The 24977-nt window shown below is 49.1% G+C and overlaps 1 protein-coding gene across 1 annotated transcript in view; it reads left to right on the top strand.

The window, feature by feature from the left end:
- Positions 1-8668: 8668 nt before the first annotated feature.
- LOC140406175 (collagen alpha-1(XII) chain-like) overlaps positions 8669-24977 on the top strand; it is a gene marked incomplete at its 3' end in the record, with an annotated part of 80266 nt that continues 63957 nt past the window's right edge. Inside the window, exons 1-7 of the mRNA XM_072494315.1 lie at positions 8669-8801; positions 9804-9943; positions 10675-10807; positions 11604-11743; positions 12474-12606; positions 15051-15190; positions 15921-16053. Coding sequence (XP_072350416.1) covers positions 8669-8801; positions 9804-9943; positions 10675-10807; positions 11604-11743; positions 12474-12606; positions 15051-15190; positions 15921-16053 — 952 coding nt within the window. The remainder of the gene's footprint in view (positions 8802-9803; positions 9944-10674; positions 10808-11603; positions 11744-12473; positions 12607-15050; positions 15191-15920; positions 16054-24977) is intronic.

The raw sequence follows: 24977 nt of genomic DNA on the forward strand, positions 1-24977 counted from the left end.
GATTAATAAGTCATAATTCGGAAGTGTGTGTATGCATGCGTAACTAACAGGGCTATAAGGTAAAACTGATAGATTTTTGTTGCATCCAAACTGTCGGAAGTCTGTATTTTCGTAAATTAGCACAAGCCGTACCCACATCTACGACACCACCTTAACCCTCCATTCCAAATTTAAACGAAGCAAGTGGATAGGAGAGATGGCCATGCAGGCAATGCAACACCTCATGAACCCTGAGGAATTTGCGGTCGCAGCGACCAGCAGCAGTAGAGTGGGACAGTGTCCCCTTTGGGAAGAGGAAATCCGGAAATATCTCAAGGGCAAAGGATGGCCCATGTGGAATTATTTCTGCGATAATGAAGAATCAGGTCCCAGAAGTACAGGGCATACTTGGTGGGAGAACATGAGTGAGATGCATGAAAAGGTCTTAGCAAAAGCTCGCAAGCCGATGGAAAATCGTGTCCTGTCTGGCACAATTGCGAGGCACAGAGGAGGTCGTCAAGACGCTCCACAAAGAGGTAGAGGGCATACATCGTATGAGTAAAGTCGATGTATGCGAGGTTGAGATAGAGAATCTGGAATTAAGGAGGAAATTAGCAGCAAAGGACGAAGAGGTGGCTGACGCCAAACGGGATCACCAGTCTTGTCTGGCGCATTTGAGTAGTTTCCAATCCCAGTATGAAAAGGCCTATCAGGACACGCAGCGTGCAGTCCTCGAAAAGGAAAGAAACAGAGAAGCAGGTGGAGACGCTACAGAAGCAATGTAGTGATCTGAAGGCGGCCTTGAGAGCGCTCCACGCTGCAACCACAGAACAAAGACAGAGCACAATAGATCAGACAAAGAGCCGGAACCAAATTGCAGACCTGCAATCACTGCTTTCTGTCCAGAAAGGATTTCAGGAAAACTTTGGGGAAAAATTAGACCAGGAAGATGGCCCTGATTGGGAAGAATTACAGGAAACAGCGCAGAGATATGTTCAGGGAACATGTGCGCAGGGAAAGCCCCAAAGGAGAAAAGCACCCCCACCCCCCACACAGCAGGTAGTTCAGGCTCCAATGAACCCTGTAACAACCCACCGCACCGCCACAGCAGGCGAGGCGGAATTCCTATATTCAACCCCCCTCACAGTGACCCAATTAAGGGACGCGTGTGCAAAGATCACACCGTTCCTCCCCGCCGCAGACCCCCCATTTCTTTGCCACCGTCAAACATCAGGCGACCATGTACGGCCTGGATGAGAGAGAGCATGTAAAGCTCATGGTTTTAAGTTTAGATCCGTCGGTAGCAGCAGCCCTTCCCGACCCACAGAACGTAGGAGGAGGCACCCTTGCAGAAATGCATACCACGATCCTGGCTGCGATCGGGTATAACCGGGGTGACCCCGTAGATGGCCTCAATAAGTGTAGGCAGAAGAAGTCTGAGCACCCCACAGCGTTCGCAGGACGCCTGTGGATTCACTTCGCAGCCGTTTTTGGAGATGTAGACCGTGCCCATTTGTCCCCAGAGAATATGGCCAAATGGACCCACACCCTTATCTCCCATGCCACAGATGCAGGACAAAATGCCTGTAATAGTTATGATCCCTCAGAAGAGGCCCAGAACGAGAAGTGGGTGGTTAAAAGATTGTCCCGCGTTTGGGAGCAGTCTGTTCAGAATAAACCCACCACTAAAACCACCGAGGAAAAGCAAGCCGCCGCAGACATGCAGGCAGTAAAACCAACCCATCACAACCCCGCCTGGGTAAATGAGGGAAAGAACAGACCCCCCACCCAAATCACAAGAATGTTACAATTGCGGGCAGTTCGGACATTTTGCAAAAGAGTGCAATGGCCCCAAAAAGCCACAGAGAGCCCAGCAGACGGGCACTCTGAGTAAGAAAAAGGTAGAGCCCATCCATAGCGTTAGCGCCCGTTCGGATCAGACGGACTTGACCGAAACAGACTGACGGTGTCCGGCCTCCCAGTTGGGTCTGCGATACCCTTTGGGATAGGTCAGGAAGACCCGTAGCCGCAGCGAAAATTCAGGGACAGCCGATCGAGTTTCTTTGGGACACAGAAGGGTCCCGCACCACCATAAATTCCTCCACCCTTTTTCAAAAGGACAGGTGGCCCACTACAGCCACTATCACCCTCAGCGGCTTTGCAGGGACACATCACAGCCCCTGTACCCATTCAAATCGGAACCATAACCACAAAACACCCCGTAGATTTAGTTGACCTGCCCCACACAGCAGAACACATCCTGGGGATTGATTTTATGAATTCCCACCACCTATCCTTCGATCCAGTCAACCAGTGTGTCTGGAAGATGGTGAAATCCGCTAGAGCCCCTGCAATGCTCAACATAGGGGACTACATGAACAAAATTAGCGCAGTAGGCGAGTTTTGGTTCAACTCCACCACACTCAGCACGGACAAGCAGGTTAGGGCAGTCCTGCAAGAGAACAGGGCAGCATTCGCGACCCACAAGCACGAATGTGGACGGATGACTGGCTCCGTACAAGAAACAGGACCGGACCCTAGACCCCAAAAACAGTACGGATTCCCCCTAGAAGCAGAGGGAGAAATCCTAAAAGTTATAGAGAGCTTATTAGAGCAGGGCGTGCTAAGATCAGTAGCCTCTACTAATAATGCCCCGATTTGGCCAGTAAGAAAGCCCGACGGATCATGGCGCCTGACCATTGATTATCGGGAGCTCAATAAAGTCACCCCCGCAGCAGCCCCCACCATAGCAACAAGTCCCGAGACCATGCTCCAGCAGGGACTCAATTCCCGCTATTTCACGGTTTTGGACATCAGTAATGGATTCTGGTCCATTCCATTGGCAAAGGCGTGCCAGTATAAATTTGCCTTCACTTTTAAAGCGCAGCAGTACACGTGGACATGCCTGCCACAAGGCTTCCACAACTCCCCCTCCATTTTCCACCGACAGCTGGCAAATGGACTAGCAAAATTTTCTCGCCCCGAATGTCTTGTACAGTATGTAGATGACCTACTACTGCAGACAGACACCAAGGAAGAGCACATTGAGCTTCTGTCCGAACTCCTGGAATTGTTACATTCCATTGGTTGTAAAGTCAACCCCAAAAAGGCCCAGATATTGGAAGAACAAGTGGTATATTTGGGAACAATTGTCACGCACGGCAAATGCGAGATCGTGCATAAAAGGATTGACTCGATCGCTAAATTGCCCCTTCCCCAACACGTTTCAGCCCTCCGGTTGTTTATAGGACTGGCTGGCTACTGCCGAAACCACATTGACGGTTTCGCCAGCAAGGCAGCGCCCCTCTCAGACCTCCTAAAGAAAGGAGCCCCCTGGGGATGGCTTCCGCAGCATACGGATGCTGTGGAATCATTGAAACAAGCACTCATAGCAGCCTCCGCACTACAAGTTCCAGACCCGCTTTCCCCTTACGCAATAGAGGTAGCGACCACAGACCGCACCCTTTCAGCCGTGCTCCTGCAGGAACGGCACGACCAGATAAGACCCGTAGCTTATGCGTCCCGACTTTTCGATGCTGTGGAGCAGGGATTTTCAGCCTGTGAGAGGCACCTGCCCGCAGTTTTCTGGGCAGTCCAGTACTTTTCCTACATTACCAGACTGAACCCCATCACCATTCTGACCGAGCACACCCCCACCCAACCTTTACTGGACAGACGACTTAAAGACGGTACCGTCAGCCAAATACACGCTGCTAGGTGGACCCTTCTCTTGCAAGGACGGGACATCACAGTAAAACGGACAAAGACTCACATATACTTAGCGGACAATTTGAAGTACCCCGGAACGCCCCATGTATGTGAAATCATCTCTCCACATCATAACACAGGCCCCTTTATAGCAAAAACACCCACAGAAAGATAGGAAATTCATCTCAGAGCCCCCTCACCCGGACACTTGTGAACCCATTAAGATTTATGTGGATGGATCTTCCACAGTCTTAGATGGGCAGTGCATAACAGGTTGCGGGATCTATGTTGAGGATGCGCAGGGATGCGCCCTCGAGGAAATAGCTTTAAAACTACCCGGGCACTTAGGCGCGCAGGCAGCAGAGCTTGCGGCCATCGCATATATAGTAGAGCACCCAGATTCCTTCCCCAGTCCAGCAGACATATACTCAGACAGCCTCTATGTCTGTAACAGCCTTACAGAATTTCTGCCCCTGTGGGAAACAAGAGGCTTTGTTTCCGCGGATGGGAAACCCCTCCCCTCAGCCCCATTACTCCGCCATATTCTACAAAAAGCCCAGAACAGGACTTTTGGCATCATAAAAGTCCGCAGCCACCATCGTTCCTCCCCCCCTGGAAATGTGAAAGCCGACGCATTGGCAAAGGCAGGTTCCAGGCATGGGTATTTTTGGAAACCCCTCGAAAGTGCGCCAGTGAGTGCAGTTCAGGTCACACAGACTAGGATCGAGGATCTAGTAGAGGCCCAGGAGCAAGATAGCGCTCGCACTGAGATTGCGAAAGGGAAGTTTGCAGCCTCCTGCGAGAGATTCAGAAATACACTGACCACACATGACGGTGTGGTGCTAAAGGACACCCTTTATGTAGTTCCTGAGCAGGATAGGAACCAATTGATTTGTTTATTCCATGATGGTCATGGAGACCAGGGAATCGATCCCACTACAGCCCACCTCAAACAGCTTTGTTGGTGGCCAAATCTCAAGGAAGATGTAAGCCATTACATTGAGAATTGCCTGATCTCTGCGCAGAACAACCCCGATAGATACGCCAAAAAGGCCCAACTCAGCCACACCCGACCCGTTAACGGCCCTGGATTAACCTCCAGATTGATTTTATAGGTCCATTGCCCCGTTGCAGGAATGGCTATAAACATGTTCTGGTGGTCATAGACACTTTTACAAAGTGGATAGAAGCATTTCCAGCCCGCACCAACACCGCGAAAACCACAGCCAAGATCCTAACCCTCCACATCTTTACAAGATGGGGACTCCCCCACAGCATTGAATCTGACCAAGGCTCCCATTTTACAGGACGTGTCATGCAGAACGTCCTCACGATATTTGGCATCACCCAAAAATTCCACATTGCGTACCACCCACAGTCGAGTGGTATAGTGGAGCGCATGAATTGGACCCTAAAAACCACCCTCCGAAAAATGGTCCAGCAGAACAACCCGACTTGGGACTCAGTCCTCCCCTTTGCGCTGATGTTTTTGCGTAACACTGTTTCCACCTCCACAGGTTACACCCCACACACTCTTATGACCGGACGCCCCATGAAAGGGACAGAATACTTGTTAGGTTTAGACCTGACCAGCCCTGAAGTAACGGCCCTCACCCACGAGAAAGCCGTGGAGCAATTAGTTGCTAATGTAAAAATGGCTCAGTTAGCAGCCGCTGTAAAACTGGGCACCAAAAAGAAACAGAGCAAGGCCTGTTTCGATAAGGCAGTGCATGCAACGGAGTATGATATAGGACAGCAAGTGATGTTGTCTGTATATAACCCCAGCACATTCCTGTCTCCAAAATACTCGGGTCCGTACTCCATTTCGGATAATGTAAGCCCATCAGTTTACAAAATAAAATACCCAAATGGTAAGACCGCGTGGTTTCATATAAACCAGTTAAAGGCTTATGGAACACAGTCAAACCACACACACCACGTCATGCTTGACGCAGCAGACCACACACTGCCCACAGCCAACGTAACCTGACCAACCCCCACCACGTCCAGCCCAGCCATGGACTCGACCTCGACTCCACCCCCAAAATATACACTCCGCCCCGGAACGCCCACAGACTGCAGCAGCAGGGACAGCGACTGTGACTCGGGCGATAGCCACAGCACGCCTCCATACTATCCCCATGCAACCAGACCCACGCCCAGCGACTCCGACTACGATCCCAGTGATCCCTTCCTGATCACTTTTCTAAATAAACCCCACCACCGACCACCGAACCACACGGACAATCCCGACCATGTCCCCACACAGCTCGACACAACTCATTGGCACCGCGACAACTCCTACAGACTCGTCCGCAACGACAAGAGCAACCCCAACTCACAACAAGTAGCCCTTTCAGCCCTAATTCACTCCAGAGTTTGGCACCAGGGAGAAGGTGACGACCTCGGGTCTGACTCCCAAACCGCCAACCCCTTTGCGACCCTGTTCGCAACAGAGAACTGAGGTGTCCACATGATGTTGAAAGGAAACGCTTGGGAAAAGTGTTGTCCTTCCTGGTGGAACCTGCAGGATGTTTTATGTTGTTCGTACGTTTGTTTTGTGTTGTTCGTACGACAGGAGAATTTTTTTCCAGCCGCTTGTTCAGCAGTCCCAACTTATCTGCAGATACCTGGTCAACAGACCACATGCTTGTTCAACGGAACTAGCTCGTCTCCAGACACTTCAGCTGATACTTGTTCGGGTATCAGACGCCCGATCGTAACTGCTCGTCTGATTCAAGGTTAGAATCACTATGGCAGCCCCACCACGATGACTACATTTTTGCCCGTTTTGCTCAGGCAGTGGAGAAACGGTGTGAGACCCGCCCTGCCTGGGGACCCCCCCGTTGGTCAAACGCACTCGGGTAGGGGAGATACAGCATTGGTAGCCGTCCTACCCGGGGACTCCATCCAAATCTTACCCGTCGCGGCCCATTCGCACCTCATTTGACATTTTTGATTTCAAAAAGTTTTTATTTGTTTTGGCGACCTTTATGTTGCTGCCATCTGCTATTTACATCCTGGAACATTTGGATGGCAAATCAGCACTGGTCCGTCATTGGGAAATGTGCCGTGTCCTAAAATTTGTTTTGAAAACAAAAAATGAGGGAGTCACACATAGTGACCAATTATAAGGGAATAATTGGCACCAAAGGACAGACACACTAGCATACCGGATATTAAACAAAGATAATTACAGATACTATGCTTGTTTTTACAGAACTCCAGAAGCTCCAGGACCAGAGAAAACAAAGATCAAAAGAAAGAAAAGGAAAGAGGACAGCCATGAGGACTTCCTTCATCGTGATCAACATTTTATTTTTGGACACTTGGTTGCGCGTGACCGCGAACCCCATGACTTCAAACCTCCCAGCCGTTAATGTTTCACTGCCCCGCAGCACCCAGAGCCCAGTCACCAGCGACACTGCATCTTCCTGGTGTGCCAGGTTCATAACCTGGTACTCCCTGTCCTACGTGATCGAAGCACTGTTAGCGTTGACGATACTCTGCTGTGTAGTGCAGACTATGCGCCTACGTAAATGGAGGAGAGCGTACCGCGCTCGAACCCCGGTATATAGGATCAGATCTCCTATATTCGGTTACGACCAGACCCCAGACCCCCGCGATCTATAATAAAAACAATAAAGTGCATTCACTTGCGTTATTGCTGTAAATAAAAAGATGTGCAAAACTTTTCATGAAAAAAACAACCTTGTATGATCCTGAGCTTGACTGCCAAGCCAGGAAAGATTATATGGAATGATGTGAGTTTGTTATATGTTTTAGGAAGATAGGATAATGCAATGTTTAGCGAGTATAGTGTAATAAGGATAAATTAGAGGTTCCAAGTTTGTTAATTTGTAATGTATGTCCCTTTCTGACATAGCGCCCTTAGAATTGTTCGGTAAAATGTTTTGTGCATAGCTAGGGTCAGAGCAGAGGCCATGTAGGAGGTGTACCCCCTGGTCAGGGAATGGAAAGTAACAAAATGATGTGTTCCTTCACGCTTCGCGTTAGGATCACAAGGAGGGTTTGTAGCCACGTAAAACGGCTGATTCCCGATTAGAATGATCAAACCCCGATTTAAAATGGCGAACGAAAGAGGCTGATGGGAAAATCAGCCAACAGGACTCAAACGGACAGCTGCAGGTAAAACAGTGTATTCGCCTCTGGGGAAGTCAGTCCAGAACGATGCCTGCAGCCATCAACATCACAACAACCCAGCCATCTGCATTCTAATCAGCCATCCCCAGGAACAATTGCTACAAATTAGCAATTGAAAGCCGACCCAGAAGTTTCGGCGCCAGCCGGGCTGACACAAAGAAAGGTAAACGTCCACCCCCCGATCTAGGAATCGCCCCATTATTGGAGCATATCGAACCAAGTGATTGGGACCAAGACTAATCACTTGGAACCAGGTACGAGGACCGCCCCGAGAGGCGGGAAGCCCCGGGGACTATAAGAATAGGGGCCAAGTTCAACTCGACCCTTCTTCTCCTGCTCGCAACCTTCGATACCCTTCGACAAAGAAAACCGTAAGTGTTACTCCAGCGATCGCTACCAGATAGGCGCTCCTGACTATCGACTTGTACCAGCCTTTGAACCCCGCAGGCTCAGAACCAATTCAAAAGACCATTCGTTTCCCTGACCTGGTGGGCCATTTCCAAAGTAAAGTATTGGCCTTTAGTGGTAGGTAGTAGTCTAGAAGTAGGATGATTGTACAAGTATTTATTCATGTATATAATAAATGAGCGTTGATTTAACTCTTACTAAGCGGTGTGTTGCATTATTAATCATTACTTGGACTTGAACCACGTGGTGGTATCAGAAAGATACCTGGCGACGCATGAGCAAAGGTGACAGAATGTGAATAAAGTAAAGGAAGGCTAAAATGAGCAACAAAGGGAATCAGTTTTCAGAAAACAAATTGGTTTCATGCACTGAACCTATCTTAACCTTCGCTTTATGCCTATTCTTCCAGATGATTATAAATGGGAATGAGACCAGCCAGGTTTTAGATAACCTGAATCCTGACACCTTATATGATGTTTCCCTGACTGCCATCTACCCAGACAACAAGGAAAGTGACAAAGTCTCAGCCTCCGAGCGTACATGTAAGTCTGTAGTATATAAAAATCTCCATTAGTCTTTTCTACCCCCTTATCAATTATCTTCAAATATTGAAAAGAGGACAAAGTGACATGGAAGCACATGCTGCATATTGTGATGTGCAGCAGATCATAAGGTCCTTCAGGAAGGGCTGTGGGATTAGTATGTTCCCCTGGGTCCTCTGCAGCAAAGAGTATGAGGGAAGGCTGACGGACTTGAGGCAGTTTTTGTTAGAGCGAAGGTTAATTGAGGCATACACGATGATCAGAGGGTTAGATAGGGTGGACAGTGAGAGCATTTTTCTTTTTTTAAATAAATTTACAGTATCCAATTCATTTTTTCCAATTAAGTGGCAATTTACCGTATTCAATTCACCGACGTTGCAGATCTTTGGGTTGTGGGGGCGAAACCCACGCAGACACGGGGAGAATGTGCAAACTCCACACGAAGAGTGACCCAGAGCCAGCCTCGAACCTGGGACCTCGGCGCCGTGAGACTGCAGTGCTACCACTGCGCCACCGTGCTGCCCTTGTGAAAGACTTTTTCTTTGGATGGTGATGGTAGCTCGAGGGGACATAGCTTTAAATTGAGGAGAGATAGATATCTGACAGATGTCAGAGGTCGGTTCTTTACTCAGAGAGTACTAAGGGTGTGGAATTCCCTGCCGCAAAACAGTAGTGGACTCGCCAACATTAAGGGCATTGGACAAACATATGGACGATAAGGGAATAGTGTAGATCGGCTTTAGAGTGGTTGATAGGTAGGCGCAACACCGAGGGCCGAAGGGCCTGGATTGCGGCTGTAATGTTCTATGTTCTATGTTCTTAAGTGCCTCGGGAGATTTTACTGCATTAAAGGCACTATATAAATGCAAGTTGTTGGTGAACAGTGCTAGTATCTCAAATCTTTGCTCGTATGGCCTCCCTTCCCTCACCATTTCTACCCTGTCAGATTCTGTTACATTTCTGCTCCATGTGCACATTTATGGTCTCATTCTTCTCACACAGTGGATCGCCCAGCACCATCAAACCTACGCGTCTCGGACATCGGGGGGAACAGTTTGCAGATCAACTGGGATCATGGATCGCCGGATGTGGCCCTCTACAAACTCACCTGGGTTCCATCTGGGGGAACGGACAAAAAAGAGGTGATGAAATCCATGCTTTCTGCTTCTGGGTAGCTCCAGCTGATTTTTAAATTTGCCTTGCAACATGCGAGTGTGAAGCAAAACCGCTGTCAGACAGATCTCTCTGTATGAAAATGTTCCTCCTTTCCAGCAAAGATGTTTATTTGCATCCTTGTCATCCTTTCCACATTTGCTAATGAGTTCCATTCTCTGCTGGTCGTGGGGGCATGATCGAATTGAAAACGGCAGGTATTTTTCATTCCCAACAGGCACAGGCAAAGTGACGGGCAGGACTGGAAAATTTGGAGATCGGCCAAAACTCAATTGGGTGCGATGAGCTCTTTAAACCATAACCTGCAAAAACATAAGCACATTCTTTCCGAATGGCATTACTGTACTACACCGTGATCAGAAAGCTGCTTTCCGCATGGACCATATGCTCCTTAGTATTAAGATGTTGGGCTCAGTTGACCCACTCAAAGAAGCGCATTGGCGCAATGACCAAAACAGTCCAAATTCGTTTATTCCTTCAATTTAATTTTCCGCAGAAATACTCCACATGACCACTAGGGAATGCCACTGGGAAAGGCGGCTGCAGCCAAGGGCTGGTAAAGGATTATAAGGTCATTGTGGCCCCTGAGTGATATCAAATTCAAACACCCCCATTTAATTAAGGCAATCAGTTTTCAGAAAACAAATTGGTTTCATGCACTGAACCTATCTTGACCTTCGCTTTATGCCTATTCTTCCAGATGATTATAAATGGGAATGAGACAAGCCAGGTTTTAGATAACCTGAAACCTGACACCTTATATGATGTTTCCCTTACTGCTATCTACCCAGACAACACGGAAAGTGACGAAGTCTCAGCCTCCGAGCGTACATGTAAGTCTGTAGGATATAAATATCTCCATTAGTCTTTTCTACCCCCTTACCAATTATCTTCAAATATTGAAAAGAGGACAAAGTGACATGGAAGCACATGCTGCATATTGTGATGTGCAGCAGAGCATAATGTCCTTCAGGATGGGCTGTGGGATTAGTATGTTCCCCTGGGTTCTCTGCTTCTGCTACAGAAAAGTGTATGAGGGAAAGCTGAGGGACTTGAGGCTGTTTTCGTTAGAGAGAAGAAGGTTAAGAGGTGACTTCATTCAGGCATACAAGATGATCAGAGTATTAGATAGGCTGGACAGTGAGAGCCTTTTTACTCGGATGGTGATGTCTAGCAGGAGGGGACATAGCTTTAAATTGACGGTATATAGATATAGGACAGATGTCAGAGGTAGGTTCTTTACTCAGAGAGTAGTAAGGGTGTGGAATGCCCCGCCTGCAACAGCAGTGGACTCGCCAACATTAAGGGCATTTAAATGGTCATTGAATAAACATATGGACGATAAGGGAATAGTGTCGATCGGCTTTAGAGTGGTTTCTCAGGTCGGCGCAACACCAAGGGCCGAAGGGCCTGGACTGCGGCTGTAATGTTCTACGTTCTATGTTCTTAAGTGCCTCGGGTGATTTTACTGCATTAAAGGCACAATATAAATGCAAGTTATTGGTGAACAGTGCTAGTATCTCAAATCTTTGCTAATGTGGCCTCCCTTCCCTCACCATTTCTACTCTGTCAGATTCTGTTACATTTCTGCTCCATGTGCACATTTAAGATCTCATTCTTCTCACACAGCGGTTGACCGAGGACCATCAAACCTACGCTTCTCGGACGTCGGGGGGAACCGTTTCCGGATCCACTGGGATCATGGATCAAGGGATGTGGCCCTCTACAAACTCAGCTGGGTTCCATGTAGGGGAACGGACAAAAAAGAGGTGATGAAATCCATACTTTCTGCTTCTGGGTAGCTCCAGCTGATTTTTAAATTTGCCTTGCAACATGCGAGTGTGAAGCAAAACGTCTGTCAGACAGATCTCTCTGTATGAAAATGTTCCTCCTTTCCAGCAACGATGTTTCATTGCATCCTTGTCATCCTTTCCACACTTGCTAATGAGTTGCATTCTCTGCTGGTCGTGGGGGCATGATCGCATTGAAAACGGCAGGTATTTTCCATTCCCAACAGGGACAGGCAAAGTGACGGGCAGGACTGGAAAATATGGAGATCTGCAAAAACTCAATTGGGTGGGATGAGCCCTTTAAACTATAACCTGCAAAAACATAAGCACATTCTTTCCGAATGGCATTACTGTACTACACCGTGATCAGAAAGCTGCTTTCCGCATGGACCATATGCTCCTTAGTATTAAGATGTTAGGCTCAGTTGACCCACTCAAAGAAGAGCATTGGCGCAATGACTAAAACAGTCCAAATTAGTTTATTCCTTCAATTTAATTTTCTGCAGAAATGCTCCACATGACCACTAGGAATGCCACTGGGAAAGGCGGCTGCAGCCAAGGGCTGTTAAAGGATTTTAAGGTCATTGTGGCCCCTGAGTGATATCAAATTCAAACACCCCCATTTAATTAAGGGAATCAGTTTTCAGAAAACAAATTGGTTTCATGCACTGAACCTATCTTGACCTTCACTTCATGCCTATTCTTCCAGATGATTATAAATGGGAATGAGACCAGCCAGGTTTTAGATAACCTGAATCCTGACACCTTTTATGATGTTTTCCTTACTGCTATCTACCCAGACAATACGGAAAGTGACGAAGTCTCATCCTTCCAGCGTACATGTAAGTCTGTAGTATATAAAAATCTCCATTCGTCTTTTCTACCCCCTTACCAATTATCTTCAAATATTGAAAAGAGGACAAAGTGACATGGAGAGCACATGCTTCATATTGTGATGTGCAGCAGATCAGAATGTCCTTCAGGATGGGCTGTGAGATTAGTATGTTCCCCTGGGTTCTCTGCTTCTGCTGCAGTAAAGTGTAAGAGGGAAAGCTGAGGGACTTAAGGCTGTTTTCGTTAGAGAGAAGAAGGTTAAGAGGTGACTTAATTGAGGCATACAAGATGATCAGAGTATTAGATAGGGTGGACAGTGAGAGCCTTTTTCCTCGGATGGTGATGTCTTGCACGAGGGGACATAGCTTTAAATTGTGGAGAGATAGACATAGGACAGATGTCAGAGGTAGGTTCTTTACTCAGAGAGTAGTAAGGGCGTGGAATGCCCTGCCTGCAACAGTAGTGGACTCGCCAACACTAAGGGCATTTAAATGGCCATTGGATAAACATATGGATAAACATACTTTTTCGTCAGTATTCACTCAGGAAAAAAACAATGTTGTGGAGGAGAATGCTGAGCTCCAGGTAAATAGATTAGATGGCATTGAGGTACGTAGGGAAGAAGTGTTGGCAATTCTGGACAGGCTGAAAATAGAAAAAATCTGGGAGGCCAGCGAAGAGATTGCTGGACCATTGGCTTTGATTTTTATGTCATCATTGGATACAGGAATAGTGCCAGAGGACTGGAGGATAGCAAATGTGGTCCCTTTGTTCAAAAAGGGGAGCAGAGACAACCCCGGCAACTATAGACTGGTGAGCCTCACGTCTGTAGTGGGTAAAGTCTTGGAGGGGATTATAAGAGACAAGATTTATAATCATCCAGATAGGAATAATATGATCAGGGATAGTCAGCATGGCTTTGTGAAGGGTAGGTCATGCCTCACAAACCTTATCGAGTTCTTTGAGAAGGTGACTGAACAGGTAGACGAGGGTAGAGCAGTTGATGTGGTGTATATGGATTTCAGTAAAGCGTTTGATAAGGTTCACCACGGTAGGCTATTGCAGAAAATACGGAGGCTGGGGATTGAGGGTGATTTAGAGATGTGGATCAGAAATTGCCTAGCTGAAAGAAATCAGAGGGTGGTGGTTGATGGGAAATGTTCAGAATGGAGTTCTGGCACAAGTGGAGTACCACAAGGATCTGTTCTGGGGCCGTTGCTGTTTGTCATTTTTATCAATGACCTAGAGGAAGGCGCAGAAGGGTGGGTGAGTAAATTTGCAGACGATACTAAAGTCGGTCGTGTTGTCGATAGTGTGGAAGGAAGTAGCACGTTACAGAGGGATATAGATAAGCTGCAGTGCTGGGCTGAGAGGTGGCAAATGGAGTTTAATGTAGAGAAGTGTGAGGTGATTCACTTTGGAAGGAAAAACAGGAATGTGGAACATTTGGCTAATGGAAAAGTTCTTGAAAGTGTGGATGAGCAGAGGGATCTAGGTGTCCATGTACATAGATCCCTGAAAGTTGTCACCCAGGTTGATAGGGTGGTGAAGAAGGCCTATGGAGTGTTGGCCTTTATTGGTAGAGGGATTGAGTTCCGGAGTCAGGAGGTCATGTTGCAGCTGTACAGAACTCTGGTACGGCCGCATTTGGAGTATTGCGTACAGTTCTGGTCACCGCATTATAGGAAGGACGTGGAGGCTTTGGAACGGGTGCAGAGGAGATTTACCAGGATGTTGCCTGGTATGGAGGGAAAATCTTATGAGGAAAGGCTGATGGACTTGAGGTTGTTTTCGTTAGAGAGAAGAAGGTTAAGAGGAGACTTAATAGAGGCATACAAAATGATCAGAGGGATAGATAGGGTGGACAGTGAGAGCCTTCTCCCGCGGATGGAAATGGCTAGCACGAGGGGACATAGCCTTAAACTGAGGGGTAATAGATATAGGACAGAGGTCAGGGGTAGGTTCTTTACGCAAAGAGTAGTGAGGCCGTGGAATGCCCTACCTGCTACAGTAGTGAACTCGCCAACATTGAGGGCATTTAAAAGTTTATTGGATAAACATATGGATGATAATGGTATAGTGTAGGTTAGATGGCTTTTGTTTCGGTGCAACATCGTGGGCCGAAGGGCCTGTACTGCGCTGTATTGTTCTATGTTCTATGGACGATAAGGGAATAGTGTAGATGGGCTTTAGAGTGATTTCACAGGTCGGTGCAACATCGAGGGCCGAAGGGCCTGGACTGCGCTGTAATGTTCTATGTTCTACGTTCTTAAGTGCCTCGGGAGATTTTACTGCAATAAAGGCACTGTATAAATGCAAGTTATTGGCGAACAGTGCGAGTATCTCAAATCTTTACTCATATGGCTTCCCTTCCCTCACCATTTCTACTCTGTCAGATTCTGTTACATTTCTGCTCCATGTGCACATTTAAGATCTCATTCTTCTCACACAGTGGTTGACCGAGGACCATCAAACCTACGCTTCTCAGACATCAAGGGGAACCGTTTGCAGATCGACTGGGATCATGGATCGCCGGATGTGGACCGCTACAGACTCAGCTGGGTTCCATCTGGGGGAACGGACAAAAAAGAGGTGATGAAATCCATGCTTTCTGCTTCTGGGTAGCTCCAGCTGATTTTTAAATTTGCCTTGCAACATGCGTGTGTGAAGCAAAACCGCTGTCAGACAGATCTCTCTGTATGAAAATATTCCTCCTTTCCAGCAACGATGTTTCATTGCATCCTTGTCATCCTTTCCACACTTGCTAATGAGTTGCATTCTCTGCTGGTCGTGGGGGCATGATCGCATTGAAAACGGCAGGTATTTTCCATTCCCAACAGGGACAGGCAAAGTGACGGGCAGGACTGGAAAATTTGGCAATCTGCCAAAACTCAATTGGGTGGGATGAGCTCTTTAAACCATAACCTGCAAAACATAAGCACATTCTTTCCGAATGGCATTACTGTACTACACCGTGATCAGAAAGCTGCTTTCCGCATGGACCATATGCTCCTTAGTATTAAGATGTTGGGCTCAGTTGACCCACTCAAAGAAGAGCATTGGCGCAATGACCAAAACAGTCCAAATTAGTTTATTCCTTCAATTTAATTTTCTGCAGAAATACTCCACATGACCACTAGGGAATGCCACTGGGAAAGGTGGCTGCAGCCAAGGGCTGGTAAAGGATTTTAAGGCCATTGTGGCCCCTGAGTGATATCAAATTCAAACACCCCCATTTAATTAAGGGAATCAGTTTTCAGAAAACAAATTGGTTTCATGCACTGAACCTATCTTGACCTTCGCTTTATGCCTATTCTTCCAGATGATTATAAATGGGAATGAGACCAGCCATGTTTTAGATAACTTGAATCCTGACACCTTATATGATGTTTCCATTACTGCCATCTACCGTGACAAGACGGAAAGTGACGAAGTCTCAGCCTCCCATCGTACATGTAAGTCTGTAGTATTTAAAAATCTCCATTGGTCTTTTCTACCCCCTTACCAATTATCTTCAAATATTGAAAAGAGGACAAAGTGACATGGAAGCACATGCTGCATATTGTGATGTGCAGCAGATCATAATGTCTTTCAGGATGGGCTGTGGGATTAGTATGTTCCCCTGGGTTCTCTGCTTCTGCTGCAGCAAAGTGAATCGATTGGCTTCATTGACTAGCCTGCTTGTGTCCAATATTGCTGGGCCATGCTGCACCTTCAGCCCGATAGAACTATAAAACCATAGAATTCCGACAGTGTAGAAGGAGGCCAATTGCCCCAGGGTGTCTGCACCGACCCTCTGAAAGACCACCCGATCTAGCCCCACTCCCCTGCCCAATCCTTGAGACCCCACCTAATCTGCACATCTGGGACTATTTAGCATGACCAATCCACCTAATCTGCACATCTGGGACTATTTAGCATGACCAATCCACCTAATCTGCACATCTTGGACTATTTAGCATGACCAATCCACCTCATCTGCACATCTGGGACTTTTAGCATGACCAATCCACCTAATCTGCACATCTGGGACTATTTAGCATGACCAATCCACCTAATCTGCACATCTGGGACTATTTAGCATGCCCAATCCACCTAATGTACACGTCCTTGGACTGTGGGAGGAAACTGGAGGACCCAGAGGAAACCCACGCAGACACGGAGAGAACATACAAACGCCACACAGACAATCTACCAAGGCAGGAATTGAACCCAGTTCACTGGCGCTGTGAGGCAGCAGTGATAACCCTACCCCTGAATAATCTATGCCTCCCTCAACTTGCCTCTTCTTTTATTTAAGGAACCCACTCCCCAACCGCTTATCTATTCATTATAGAAAAATGATTGGCCTCACCCCATTTCCCCACTACCTTGGCATAACTTGTCTGTACAAAGGTAACTAACAATCAATTTGTATTTATCTACCATATTTCAACAGTCTCAAGTAACTTTACTGGATGATATCAGCAGATTGCTAATCATTTAAGTTAAACTAGTGATGTTTGTTTTTATAGAACTTAAAAAAAATATTGCCCCTACCGTTTTGCTGAAGTCAGGTGAAAGGGGCGGAATGTGGCACAGTAACTCGCACTGGGACCGCGGCACTGAGAAGACAGAGTGGTGGTGGATGGAAAATTTTCTGACTGGAGACCAGTTACCAGCGGTGTACCAGTGCTGGGTCCTCTGCTATTTGTGATTTTTATCAATGACTTGGAGGAGGGGCTGAAGGGTGGGTCAGTACATTTTCTGATGACACCAAGATTGGTGGAGTAGTGGATGAGGTGGAGGGCTGTTGTAGGCTGCAAAGAGACATTGATAGGATGCAGAGCTGGGCCGAAAAATGGCAGATGGAGTTTAACCCTGATAAGTGCGAGGTGATTCATTTTGGTAGAAAAAATTTGAATGCGGATTACAGGGTCAACGGCAGGGTTCTGAGGAATGTGGAGGAACAGAGGGATCTTGGGGTTCATGTCCACAGATCTCTGAAGGTTGCCACTCAAGTGGATAGAGCTGTGCAGAAGGCTTATAGTGTGTTTGATGCACGATCAATTGCACAAAGACTAAAGTTGGGTACAACTGTTGCTTTATTACATTCAGATGCGTGGCCTCCTGCTGCAGCTGGCGAAATGGCAGGGCACTGGAGGTCATGCATATTTATGCAGTTCTCTGTGGGCGGAGCCAGCCGGCAGGAGCTACCGGCGAACCTGTAGTGTAGGTCCTACCTTACATCTCCTATTACAGTGGTTCACCACATTCACCCCCTGTTAAGAATGAGTCCGGCGGGGGTGACGTGAAACTATACACAATTAGTGCAATTATGTACAGTGGTAGGGAAAGAAAAGTCCATGTTGACGGTCCGGAGTCCGTCAAAGGTTCAGCCGGTCCGGTGCTTTGGTGCTTCGTTGGGAGCGGCGTAACGGTGGCGAAGTCGGTGCTGGCGGTGGTGGAGATGGCACCGATGGCGGTGGTGGCGGTGCTGATGCTGGCCAGTCATCGGGGAACACCAGGAGCGTGCAGAAATCCTCTTCGTCCTCTTGTGCGGAAAAGGGGAGGAGGTTGGACTGGTGGGGTCAATATTGGCGGCGCGGTGGGAGGTTGGGGTGTTGGGGTGGAACCTGTTGGTGGGGGGGGGGGGGGGGGTGTTGGGGTGGAACCTGACGGTGCCAGGTCCCTGAGTGAGACAGTATCTTGGCGGCCGTCGGGGAACATATTGAGGGTTGGCGTGGAGCAGGTGAACCCTGTCCACCAAGGGGTCCGCCTTGTGGAGTCGGACGTGCCCACAGAGAAGGACCGGTCCTGGAGCAGTGAGCCAAGTCGGGAGCGACACCCCGGATGTGGACTTCCTGGGGAAGGTAAAAACACGTTCATGGGGTGAGTTATTAGTGGCGGTGCACAACAGTGACCGGATGGAGTGCAGAGCGTCAGGGAGGACTTCCTGCCAGCGAGAGGCTGTGAGGTTCCTGGACCGTAGGGCCAGCTGGACTGCCCTCCAAACCGTCCCATTCTCCCGTTCTACTTGCCCGTTTTCCCGGGGGTTGTAGCTGGTCGTCCTGCTGGGGGCGATACCCCTGCTGAGCAGGAACTGACGCAGCTCATCGCTCATGAATGAGGATCCCCTGTCACTGTGGATGTAGGTGGGGAAACCGAACAGAGTGAAGATGGTGTTGAGGGCCTTGATGACGGTGGCAGACGTCATATCGGGGCATAGGATGGCGAAGGGGAATCTGGAGTACTCATCGACCACACTGAGAATGTACGTGTTACGGTCGGTGAAGGGGAGGGGCCCTTTGAAATGCACGCTGAGGCGTTCAAAGGGGCGGGAGGCCTTCACCAGGCGCGCACGGTCTGGCCGGTAGAAGTGCGGCTTGCACTCCGCACAGACCTGGCAGTCCCTGGTGACTGTCCTTACTTCCTCGACGGAGTGGGGCAGATTGCGAGCTTTGACCAGATGGTACAATCGAGTGACCCCCGGGTGACAAAGGCTGTCATGTAGGGCCCGGAGTTGGTCCACTTGTGCGCTGGCACATGTACCTCGGGAGAGGGCATCTGGGGGTTCGCTCAGTTTACCGTGGGGATACAAGATCTCGTAATTATAGGTGGAGAGCTCGATTCTCCACCGCAAGATTTTATCATTTTTGATCTTGCCCCGCTGTGTGTTATTGAACATGAAGGCTACCGACCGTTGGTCAGTGAGGAGGGTGAATCTCTTACCGGCCAGGTAATGCCTCCAATGCCGCACAGTTTCAACGATAGCTTGGGCCTCCTTTTCGACGGATGAGTGTTGAATTTCAGAGGCATGAAGGGTGCGGGAAAAGACTGCCAAGGGTCTGCCTGCCTGATTGAGGGTGGCAGCAAGGGCGACGTCTGAAGCGTCGCTTTCTACTTGGAAAGGCAGTGACTCATCCACTGGGCACATCCCGGCCTTGGCGATGTCTGCTCTGATGCGGCGAAAGCATGTTGTGCCTCGGCCGCGAGGGGGAATTGGGTGGACAGAATGAGTGGGTGGGCCTTGTCCGCATGGTTTGGGGCCCTCTGAGCGTAGTCGGAAAAGAACCCCAGGCAGCGTTTGAAGGCCTTGGGGCAGTAGGGGAGGGGAGGTTCCATGAGGGGCCGCATGCCGGTCGAGGTCGGGCCCGAGAAGTCCGTTTTGGACTATATTTCATAGAATTTCATAGAATTTACAGTGCAGAAGGAGGCCATTCGGCCCATCGAGTCTGCACCGGCTCTCGGAAAGAGCACCCGACCGAAGCCCACACCTCCACCCTATCCCCATCACCCAGTAACCCCACCCAACACTAAGGGCAATTTTGGACACTAAGGACAATTTAACATGGCCAATCCACCTGACCTGCACATCTTTGGACTGTGGGAGGAAACCGGAGCACCCGGAGGAAACCCACGCACACACGGGGAGGACATGCAGACTCCGCACAGACAGTGACCCAAGCCGGGAATCAAACCTGGACCCTGGAGCTGTGAAGCAATTGTGCTAACCACTATGCTACCGTATACCCGAGAATGGCTAACCGGATCGTGCTGAACACACACTTCTCTTTGTTGTAGGTCAGGTTGAGAAGAGTGGCAGTGCGGAGGAATTTATTGAGGTTGGCATCGTGGTCCTGCTGGTCGTGGCCGCAGATGGTGACATTATCTAAGTACAGAAAGGTGGCCCGCAAACCGTACTGGTCGACCATTCGGTCCATCTCTCTTTGGAAGACCGAGACCCAATGCGTGACAAGGAAAGGGACCCTAAGGAAGTGGTAGAGGTGACCGTCCGCCTTGAAGGCCGTGTATGGCCGGTCCAACTTCTGGATGGAGAGCTGGTTGTAGGTGGATTTCAGGTCAATTGTTGAGAAGACCCAGTACTGCGCAATCTGATTGACCATATCAGATATGCGTGGGAGGGGGTACGCGTCGAGCTGCGTGTACCGATTGATGGTCTGGCTGTAGTCCACGACCATCCTGTGTTTCTCCCCAGTTTTAACCACTCCCACTTGGGCTCTCCCGGGGCTGTTGCTGGTCTCGATAATACCCTCCTTAAGCAGCCGCTGGACTTCAGACCTGATGAAGGTCTTGTCCTGGGTGCTGTACCGTCTGCTCCTAGCGGCAACGGGCTTGCAATCCGCAGTTAGATTGGCAAAAAGGGAGGGGGGATCGACCTTGAGGGTCGCGAGGCCGCAAACGGGAAGGGGGGTAAGGGCGCGCCGAATTTGAGGGTGAGGGTCTGGAGGTTGCACTGGAAGTCCAGGCCCAACAGGAGTGCAGCGCAGAGATTAGGAAGGACATAGAGGCGGAAGTTACTAAATTCTACACCCTGGACAGTGAGGGTGACTGTACAAAAGCCTCGGATCCGGAGGCTAGGGAGATTCTTTGATTGGCAGGGTGGACCGTGAGGGAGCAGCGCGTTACCGTATCTGGGTGAACAAAGCTTTCGGTGCTCCCGGAGTACAGGAGGCACGAGGTCGCGTGGCCGTTGATTTTAACCGTCGTCGACGCGGTGGCCAGGTTGTGCGGGCGAGATTGGTCCAGCGTCATCGAAGCGAGCTGTGGGTAGTATTCGGATGTTTCGGGTGGCGAGCGTGTGCGGTTCCAATGTCGGGATGTCCGGAGACCCTGTGGGGGACAAGATCGCGGCGCCCATGGTATGCACATTGCGGGGTCGGGACAAGATGGCGATGCCCATTGGTTGCACATGGGGCCGGGAGGAGAAGATGGTGGCTCCAATTGTGCGTCTGGCGTGGGGGTGGGGGCGATAGCGGGCGCGATTGCAGCGACTGTGCGGGCCCAGCACACAGCCACGAAGTGGCCCTTTTTACTGCAGGCTTCACAAACTGCAGTGCGGGCCGGGCAGTGTTGGCGGGGGTGCTTCTGCTGACCACAGAAGTAGCAGCGGGGACCCCTGGGGTGCACGGATCGGCATGCGGCGCAGGCATATTGGGAAGGCAGGGCCCCGGCTGAGGAGGTCGGCGGCGGGGTCCAGGAGGGGTAGGAAGGAGTAGAAGGGTGGGCAGCGCGGCAGGGGGCTACGGTTTTACGTTCCGGGATGCGACCGTCATGGAGAGCGCCAAGGTATTTGTCTCCGCCAGTTCGAGCGTGGTCCCTTCCAGTAATCGTTCTCGGACGCGGTCCGACGCAATCCCCGTCACGAAGGCATCGCGCATGAGGAGATTCGCGTGTTCAGCGGCCGTAATGTCCTGACAGTCACAGTCCCGGACGAGTGGGATTAGGGCGCGCCAGAAGTCTTCGATGGACTCACCAGGTAGTTGCGAGCGGGTGGCGAGTACATGCCTGGTGAAGAGCGTGTTCGCCTTCTGCGCGTAGTGTTCTTTGAGGAGTTCCATTGCTTTTGCGTAATTTCTGGTATCTTGGATCAACGGGAACAGGCTAGAGCTCAGTCTGGAGTACAGGACGTTTATCTTCTGAGCCTCCGTTGGCTCGGAGTCCGCAGCCTTGATGTAGGCCTCGAAACATGCTAGCCAGTGAGTAAAGTCTTTTCTGGCGTCGGGCGAGTGCGGATCCAGCTGCAGGCGGTCGGGCTTAATTCTGATATCATTCTGTGGAAAGTCTGACTGTAATAAATTGATGCACGATCAATTGCACAAAGACGCAGATTGGGTACAACTGTGGCTTTATTACAGTCAGATGCGTGGCCTCCTGCTGCAGCTGGCGAAATGGCAGGGCACTGGAGGTCATGCATATTTATACAGTTCTCTGTGGGCGGAGCCAGCCGGCAGGAGCTACCGGCGAACCTGCAGTGCAGGTCCTACCTTACGTCTCCGATTACAGTGGATCACCACAGTGTTAGCGTTTATTAACAGGGGGCTCGGGTTTAAGAGCCGCGGGGTTATGCTGCAACTATACATGACCCGAGTGAGACCACATTTGGAGTATTGTGTGCAGTTCTGTCACCTTATTATAGGAAGGGTGTGGAAGCATTGGAATGGGTGCAAAGGAGATTTACCAGGATGCTGCCTGGTTTGCAAGATAGGTCTTACGAGGAAAGGTTGAGGGAGCCAGGGCTTTTCTCTTTGGAGTGGAGGAGAATGCGAGGCGACTTAATAGAGGTTTATAAGATGATGAGGGGGATAGATAGAGTGGACATTCAGGACTATTTCCTCGGGTGGATGTAGCTGTTACAAGGGGGCATAACTATCAGGTTCAGGGTGGGAGATATGGGAGGGATGTCCGAGGTAGGTTCTTTACTCAGAGAGTGGTTAGGGTGTGGAATGGACTGCCTGCTATGATAGTGGAGTCGGACACTTTAGGAACTTTCAAGCGGTTATTGGATAGGCACATGGAGCAGCCTCCCCGTACCAGCCTCCCCGAACAGGCGCCGGAATGTGGCAATTAGGGGCTTTTCACAGTAACTTCATTTGAAGCCTACTCGTGACAATAAGCGATTTTCATCTTTCATCTTTTCATCACACCACAATGACAGGGAGTGGGATAGCTCGATCTTGGTTTGGGACAACGCTCGGCACAACATCGAGGGCCGAAGGGCCTGTTCTGTGCTGTACTGTTCTATGTTCTATGAGGAGCCGGGTTCAAATCCCGGCCCTGGGTCACTGTCCGTGTGGAGTTTGCACATTCTCCCCATGTCTGAGTGGGTTTCACCCCCACAACCCAAAGATGTGCAGGTTAGGTGGATTGGCCACGCTAAATTCCCCCTTAATTGGAAATAAACAATAATTGGGTGCTCTAAAATGTTTATACAAAGTCAGTAAGGTGACAGGGAAAAGACAATCAACTCTCGTAAACCTGCCCGTATTTTATGGAATGTTACCCCATTGATTGACAATATTCCTCAACCTTCATTCTCCAATGAAACACATATTTTTGGGGACTTGCTTCTACTGTTGAGCTTAGTGACACTTTGCAGTAACTTACTTCAATCCCTTTCCGCCACCCCCAATCCATTACCCCGACATGTGAAGTCGCTCTACTTTATTCCAGTGTCCAACATTTCAGCTTGCATCTCCTTCATTTAGCCTTGATGTCTTGCTGATCTCTCTGTCCTTACAAAGAACAAAGAACAAAGAACAAAGAAATGTACAGCACAGGAACAGGCCCTTCGGCCCTCCAAGCCCGTGCCGACCATGCTGCCCGACTAAACTACAATCTTCTACACTTCCTGGGTCCGTATCCTTCTATTCCCATCCTATTCATATATTTGTCAAGATGCCCCTTAAATGTCCCTATCGTCCCTGCTTCCACTACCTCCTCCGGTAGCGAGTTCCAGGCACCCACTACCCTCTGCGTAAAAAACTTGCCTCGTACATCTACTCTAAACCTTGCCCTCTCACCTTAAACCTATGCCCCCTAGTAATTGACCCCTCTACCCTGGGGAAAAGCCTCTGACTATCCACTCTGTCTATGCCCCTCATAATTTTGTATACCTCTATCAGGTCTCCCCTCAACCTCCTTCGTTCCAGTGAGAACAAACCGAGTTTATTCAACCGCTCCTCATAGCTAATGCCCTCCATACCAGGCAACATTCTGGTAAATCTCTTCTGCACCCTCTCTAAAGCCTCCACATCCTTCTGGTAGTGTGGCGACCAGAATTGAACACTATACTCCAAGTGTGGCCTAACTAAGGTTCTATACAGCTGCAACATGACTTGCCAATTCTTATACTCAATGCCCCGGCCAATGAAGGCAAGCATGCCGTATGCCTTCTTGACTACCTTCTCCACCTGTGTTGCCCCTTTCAATGACCTGTGGACCTGTACTCCTAGATCTCTTTATTATATATTCCCTACCTGCATTAGACCTTCCAAAATGCATTACCTCACATTTGTCCGGATTAAACTCCATCTTCCATCTCTCCGCCCAAGTCTCCAGACAATCTAAATCCTGCTGTATTCTCCGACAGTCCTCATCGCTATCCGCAATTCCACCAACCTTTGTGTCGTCTGCAAACTTACTAATCAGACCAGTTCCATTTTCCTCCAAATCATTTATATATACTAAAAAGAGCAAAGGTCCCAGCACTGATCCCTGTGGAACACCACTGGTCTCAGCCCTCCATTTAGAAAAGCATCCCTCCATTGCTACTCTCTGCCTTCTATGGCCTAGCCAGTTCTGTATCCACCTTGCCAGCTCACCCCTGATCCCGTGTGACTTCACCTTTTGTACGAGTCTACCATGAGGGACCTTGTCAAAGGCCTTACTGAAGTCCATATAGACAACATCCACTGCCCTACCTGCATCAATCATCTTAGTGACCTCCTCGAAAAACGCTATCAAGTTAGTGAGACACGACCTCCCCTTCACAAAACCGTGCTGCCTCTCACTAATACGTCCATTTGCTTCCAAATGGGAGTAGATCCTGTCTCGAAGAATTCTCTCCATTAATTTCCCTACTACTGAAGTAAGGCTC

This window comes from Scyliorhinus torazame, unplaced genomic scaffold, assembly GCF_047496885.1.
Source record: "Scyliorhinus torazame isolate Kashiwa2021f unplaced genomic scaffold, sScyTor2.1 scaffold_335, whole genome shotgun sequence".
Taxonomy (NCBI): domain Eukaryota; kingdom Metazoa; phylum Chordata; class Chondrichthyes; order Carcharhiniformes; family Scyliorhinidae; genus Scyliorhinus; species Scyliorhinus torazame.